General features: G+C 39.7%; 1 protein-coding gene across 1 annotated transcript; it reads right to left on the bottom strand.

Moving 5' to 3' along the window:
- Positions 1 to 61: 61 nt before the first annotated feature.
- LOC106943307 (keratin, type II cytoskeletal 8-like) lies at positions 62 to 6,770 on the bottom strand. Its single transcript, XM_015026615.1, has 9 exons — positions 6,529 to 6,770; positions 6,383 to 6,443; positions 4,199 to 4,294; positions 2,176 to 2,340; positions 1,968 to 2,093; positions 1,752 to 1,895; positions 1,605 to 1,681; positions 683 to 729; positions 62 to 572 (listed from the first exon to the last, which is right to left on the bottom strand). Exons 1-9 carry the CDS (start codon positions 6,708 to 6,710, stop codon positions 466 to 468), a joined length of 1,005 nt encoding a protein of 334 aa, XP_014882101.1. The 5' UTR covers positions 6,711 to 6,770; the 3' UTR covers positions 62 to 465.
- Between the last annotated feature and the right edge of the window lie 6 nt (positions 6,771 to 6,776).

The following is a 6,776-nucleotide window of genomic DNA, read 5'->3' as shown; positions in this document are numbered from 1 at the left end:
GGATCTGGCCCGCGGGCCGTAGTTTGGGGACCCCTGGATTATAGGAAGAAAATCTGTTTTCTTATCAAATAAATCATTAATTGAATTAAATCAGTGATAATACCACCATGTTTCCAAATTAAAAGTCTCTTACATTTTATTTATGTATTTAAGAAAAAAGTAAAACTCAGCTGTAAAAATTCTTTTTATTTGTGAATTACCATATAATTAAAATAAATTCAGTCAAATCCATGATTACACTTCAACCTAAAGATGATTATTAGATTAATTAATTTACCAAGGAACTGTGATTACACTATAAGTTTATCTCCTGTATTTACTCTTCATATATTACTGAATTAAATTTAAGTGACAGTTACTCCAAATAATTCTTGTGCGACTAAAACATACCATAACACACCATGCTTCCCAGTTCTATTTCTAAGTTTATATGAGCTATAAAGGTTGCTGATTCCTGCCTGGGGATCAGTGGGAGCTGTATCTGGAGTTATCTCTGGTCTCGATGGTTTTGATGAGCAGCTTCGGAGCCGGAGAGCTGCTGCTGCTTTGGTAGCCATTACTGTATTTAGGAACTGGAGAAACAGGAGAGAACCAAAACAAATAAAATGTCTGTTTTTGTTAAACGCTGCTGAAATGATCACGGGAACGCCGCAGAGAGAGAAACGGCTTGGTGAACACGTACCGGGGCTGGAGACGGCCTGGATGCTCAGGATGGACTGCTGCCCAAGTCTGAACCAACAAAAACTAAAATTAAACTCCAGTCATAATTCACCTTCCTCTCACAGTCACTGGAATGAGACTGTGGGATTAAGTCGGGGAAATTCTGTCTATTTCTAACTGATGGATTTCTCATTCCAGCAGCTGCTGTTGCTCATTTATTCGTTACAACTTTATAATAATAAAGTCCAGTCTTTATTATTTTCTCTGATGAAAACATGCAAACACTTTAATGATGAATTTACTGTCATATTTTTTGGAGTGAATATTTAAAGAAACAGAAAACAGAGTTTCTGTCAGTCTGTCCTAAATGATGAAACTCGAGGACAAACAGCAGCTCAATCAAACTCAAATGATCAATAATCTGTCAGTAAAGCCAATCAGCTGTGACCTCATCACTAACGCTCACTGCAGAAACACTAAATACTAACAAGTTTTTCTTGTTAGTATGAACAAGTTTAAGTGAATGATTCTTTAAATTGTATTTTTAAAACTAGGCCAGATTTTAACGTGAGAAAATGTCTAAGTAAAAACTTCTGCCAGTGGAGCTAAACCCGCTAATTAAAACAAACTCCTATATCTTACTGAACGTTTCTTAGAAGTTATTTCAAATGCACCAAGATATTTGCACTGAAAATTAGACAAAAACACGTCTTTGTGTTTTTACAGTGTTGTGGTTGGACCTTCTGCTGAAACAGTCAAAACTCGTCATCAACAAAGTTAAACAGTGGAAGTGGTGAAGAAATGATTTCTCTTTGCTGTAAACGTGTTGAGGCTGAAGCAGCGTTGACTCCGCTTTTCTCTGAGTTGTAGATTTTCTCTGTCTTTGTTTCAAGTGTAAAGCTATTCAGTGTTTCTGTTTGTGTGTGGATGTGCTTCCTGTCTACCTGTCCTCCTCTCCCTCCAGCAGCTTCCTGTAGGTGGCGATCTCGATGTCCAGAGCCAGTTTCAGGTTCATCAAGTCCTGCACAGGCAACAAATGAATGATTAGACTTCCGCTAGCAGCTTTTCATCTCTTCCCGCCGGCGGCCCACCTGGTACTCCCTCAGCTGCCGGGCCATGTCCTGCTTGGCTCTCTGCAGAGCGTCCTCCAGGTCTCGGGTTCGAGCTTTAGCCTCTTTCACCGCCAGCTCTCCTCGCTCCTCTGCTTCAGCCAGCTGGTTTTCCAGACCGGCTCGCTGTTGAGGAGACACCAGAAACAATCACTGCTGGATGTTCATCAGGTGTTTCTGGATGAGTTTGAGCTGCACCTGTGCTTTCACAGCCTCGATCTCGCTCTGCAGACGGCTGATCAGCCGGTTGACCTCGGCGACCTCTCCCTTCACGATGCGAAGCTCGTCTCCAAACTGACTGGCTTGGACCGACATCTGGTCAAACTGGAAACATGACAGCCTGTCACTCTGCATCTTTACACTCTGACAGGCTGCTGGACGAGCCAAGGAAGCGGCATGGCTGCACCTTGCTCTTGTACCAGGCCTCGGCCTCCTCTCTGCTGCGGGCGGCGATCTCCTCATACTGGGCTTTGACTTCCACCACGATCTGCTCCATGTTCAGGCTGCGGCTGTTGTCCATCTGCACCACCACCGACGTGTCTCTGATGCTGGCCTGAAGCTCACGTAGCTCCTGCACAAAAACCCCAAACGTTCACAGAGAAACCTTCTGGTTCACAGGCAAGTTAAATCCCTTGCCTGTGATTTAACTACTCACAGGCAAGGCTGTAGATCCCATCTCATTATTGGGGGGGACCATAAGCAGGGACATTTTTTAAGAGCAATTTTGGGGGAGTCAGCAAAGTTACAGTAAAATGTGGTTTAAATATTTTTGTGTGTTCAAGCTGCACCATCAAAAATGACTAGTAAGTAGCAATGAAAAACAAAAGTGTTTTTCTCAGTAAACTAAGATTCAAATGTTGCTTAGATCTGAGTTTGGTTCAGAGTCACTGATCTAATCTCTGTTACACCTTTACAAAAATTTAAGGCTCTGACTAAAAGCACATTTTAATAAGTAACTCCACTTAATAAAATTCCTCATAAATATTGATTTATTGCAGTGGTTCTCAATACAAGTCAGGCGTTATTTAAATTATAACTTAAGTTGCTTTAAACTTATATTTTTGGTTGTTTTTCTCATGCTAAAACCTATAGATATGCATGAATATTTGGAAAGTATAGCTTAAACATAAAGGTCAGCACCAGAGTTTTCTAGAACAATATTCAGGTTTTATTTTGTGGTTTTAAAGGCTCTACGTTGAAGATGGTAAGAAATAAAGTCATACTTTATTTTGTTTTACTGCCAGCTGCAGTCGCCCCTCTGCTCCCATAATGAGCTGTTGGCTAATGCTAACGCTCAGCCGCTCCAGTTTCAAACTCTTCTTATTAAAGTAAGAGTTAGAGAGCTAAATATAACTGAAATATTGGCTACCTTCTACAGAAAAAGGAGCCAAGTCTATAAAAGCAATGTAGCAGTTTTGCTAGTTTTGGTATCCAAGGCATAAGGTGTCAGTTTATCAGGATTCAGCCAAAGTTATGAAATAACGAACTGTGGACTGATTTTTATTGTCAATGTGTTTCTTCCTATTGAGCAGTGAAAGTAAATGAAACGTGTTAAATGTCTTTTGCTGTAAGTATTTACTTACTGGATGGTTTTATTGTTAGTGCTGCAGAGCCACAGCTAACAGCTAACAGCTAACAGCTAGCTCCTCCCTTAGCGGCTCTAGCGGAGCCTGGGCCGCTCAGCAGTGCAGTTGTTGCTCCGCCTTCACTTTGGACTGAACCATTGTTCTAACAATGGTGGGGGGAACCTAAAAATTAATTACCATTTTTTTCTTAGTTGAATGACAGATTTACTTCGTTCTTTGTTTCTATTGCCTTTTTTATATTGATATTGTTTAAATACAAGGGTTTCTTTCATGATTTCTTTGGGGGGGACAATTCTAGACTTTTCCAAGATTGGGGGGGGTCCAGACCTCCCAGATCCCCCGGGATTTACGCCTATGTTCACAGGTTCTCCTCACTGCAAAAACACAAAATATTACAAAGTAGTTTTGGTTTCATTTCTACTTCTAATATATTATTAAATTTGAAATAAGACTAAACCAACTAAACTGTTCAGGTCAACAATTCCTTAAGGTTTTTGAAAAAGTACCAGCTATGTTAGCAGATCATTTCACTGATAACATGGGAAAACTGAGTTGAATAATCTGCTAAAACTAGAAAAAAACTACTGGGTAATTATTTGTGTTTTTGCAGTGTTTTGTCTTTATTACTCTAATATTAGGCTGAGCAGAAGATTTGAAGATGCCTAAACTGCAGCTAGCGTTGCTGCTAGCTCGATGGACCAACTGACTGTCCACCTTTAGCTTTGACTCTTATGATGAGACTTAAGAAGAATAAACTCACAAAATGTGAAGTTTTTTATCAGAAACGACCGACTAAAAACAGGAAAACATGAAGTTTTTCCTGGCTTTAACAGGCTTCCACACCTCCTCGTAGACGCTGCGCAGGAAGTTGATTTCATCGGTCAGAGCGCCAACCTTGTCCTCCAGATCTGCTTTGACCAGGTAGGCCGAGTCTACATCCTGCAAACATTCACCCACAAGGACAAGACAGGTTTAAAACCTGTGAATCTAAATGAGTTGAAGTGTGCCGTAAACATGAAATATAGTCATTTTAACTAAAATAAAAAAATAGGTTCGTAAAGTTTTTCAGAATAAAAGTGTCTTCTGAAATTAACCATCTTTCAGCAGGTATCAAATATACTTCTAAGCTAGCAAACATTTCTGAATTAAAATATATATCTGTTATTGGTATTTAATAGTCAGAGATAAATTGTCACATTTACATCAACTGTAAGCAGAAAACTATCAAAATTTAGTAAAATAAATGCTTGAAAACATCAGTCTGGATGTTTCACGTAAATATCAGACTCGTTCTTGTTGCTTAAAGAAAACGTGAAACATTTTTTTTTTACAAATATAAAAAAGTGTATTTTGATCTAAACATTAATCTTACTTTACACAAAACGGACAGAGAGAATTGATCGACGTTTAGAAATCACCGATTAGCATTTGTTGAATTTCTGGAGTAATCATTGGGACCGAATAAGACCAAAAATCCCAGCAGCCTTTGCACCGGAAGTGCTGTGATCATATCCGGTCATGTCGCAGTCGCTGTCACGTCGGTGTTGTCCATAGACATAATATAACCCTAACCCTTATATTGTGTCTATGGGTGTTGTCTATGTTGTCAAAGACATAATATAAGAGTAGAACCCGCATTGGCTGGAATGCAGAGCGGGGCTGAACCCGTATTACACCAAGCACTGTAGCTAATATTAGCTGGTATCTCGGCGGTGGACATAAATATAGTAAAGTAATATTCTAATCACAATATATACACAATAATATGTCCATCTTACTTGTGAAATGTTGTCTGTGGAGCCCTCACATCAATAATCCATAGACCAGAACAACAATATCCCTCAGTGCTGAGGCATCTTCTGCTGTTTTGGTTGAGCAAAGTAGGAGGGTATACCGCTCCAAGATGGCCGCCGTATTTCCTGCGCCGGAGCGGCCAATGCGGTCTACTCTTATATCATGTCTATGGTCCTGACACCCAAAAGCTGCTTGCCCTGCCTCCAGTCCTGGACTAGCAGCAAAACAAAGTGCAGCCATGACCTGCAGCGAATGAAGGTCTGACGGAACAACTAGAGCAGCAAATGGAAATAAAAAGAAACCCCGGGCTTCTTGAAATCTGCTGATTGTATCAAATTAAGAGAAATGAGGACAGATATCTCTGGTTTGGTAAAATGTACTCAGATAATGAAAAACAATCTAAATCTGCAGGAGATTTGAATGTGTTCGGTTCTGCTGGACTATAAAAGATAAAACATGAAGCAGGTTTTATTACTCTGCATTCATACACAGCTTCTTTATTTTAAACACAAGTTTGAAAACAAACAATGGCTTATTGATGCCACTGCAGCTGTTATTTTGTCTAAATGGAGAAATGTTAACATAATGAGTTTTTCTCATTTCTGACTGAAATATAATATTTGATGCCTTTCTATATCAATTTCTACATGCTGGATTTATGTCAGTGCATATCTTTAAATAAAACAAAAAAATGATCAGTAATTAATCAGAAACCTCTGGTCTAAACCATTACATTTATTGGTATAAATTATTATTTTGTGTAGCTGAAAATAAATTGGTTTTGAGATGTTTGTTGTAAATAGAAATGAAGTGAAAAGTTTATAGATTTGGAGTCAATATTCCTTATTGATTTGTCTTCATGAAACATAAAGGCAGATTTATTCAAATATATTTTTAAAATGGCAGCTAATAAATGAAGCAATACTTTTAATATTAGCTCAGATATTGAGAGACTTTCATTTGAAAAGACACTTTGCTGGAAATGTTTTTCTTAGAAAGCTCTTAGAGCTAACAAAATCATTTAATCTATATTATAAAATGTGATATTAAACCAATCCAGCAGGTTTAAAGCCGACTGGCTGCAGCTGCAGCGACAGACGAAGTGGACAGAAAACAAGTTTCAAATTCAAATTCAAACATACTTTAATAATCCCAAAGGGAAATTAAATGTGACTCAATAATTTAGATACTTCAAAGAGCTACTGAAGAAGATGATGATGATGATGGCCTGACCTTCTTCAGGATGACAAAGTCGTTCTCCAGGTTGTTTCGCTTGTTGATCTCCTCCTCGTATCTGAGGGAGACAGAGGACAGAGTGTGTGTGTGTCTGTGTGTGTGTCTCTATGTGTGTGTGTGTGTGTATCTGTGTGTGTGTGTACTTGTGCTTGAAGTCCTCCACCAGGCCCTGCATGTTCCTCAGCTCCCCGTCCAGTTTGGTTTTGTCGTTGTTCACCAGGTCGTTCTGCCGCCGCAGCGCCGCCATGTAGGCCTCGAACAGCGGCTCCACGTTGGAGCGACTCACGCCTTGAGACTGCAGCAGCTCCAGCTTCGTCTCCAGCATCTTGTTCTGCTGCTCCAGAAAACGCACCTGAACCGGGCAGGAGAGGGACCCATCAGCAGGGGGAAC

This window comes from Poecilia latipinna, unplaced genomic scaffold (assembly GCF_001443285.1).
Source record: "Poecilia latipinna isolate Pla-1442-1.1 unplaced genomic scaffold, P_latipinna-1.0 Scaffold5123, whole genome shotgun sequence".
NCBI lineage: Eukaryota > Metazoa > Chordata > Actinopteri > Cyprinodontiformes > Poeciliidae > Poecilia > Poecilia latipinna.
This window is presented reverse-complemented; position numbering and strand designations above follow the sequence as displayed.

Excerpts from the sequence above, each read along its gene's own strand:
- LOC106943307 (XM_015026615.1), bottom strand. The coding sequence starts at position 6,710 with ATGCTGGAGACGAAGCTGGAGCTGCTGCAGTCTCAAGGCGTGAGTCGC. Across the intron at positions 1,896-1,967 it reads TCGAGGCTGTGAAAGCACAG|CGAGCCGGTCTGGAAAACCA; the intron begins GTGCAGCTCAAA and ends TCTCCTCAACAG. Across the intron at positions 1,682-1,751 it reads GGCAGCTGAGGGAGTACCAG|GACTTGATGAACCTGAAACT; the intron begins GTGGGCCGCCGG and ends TTGCCTGTGCAG.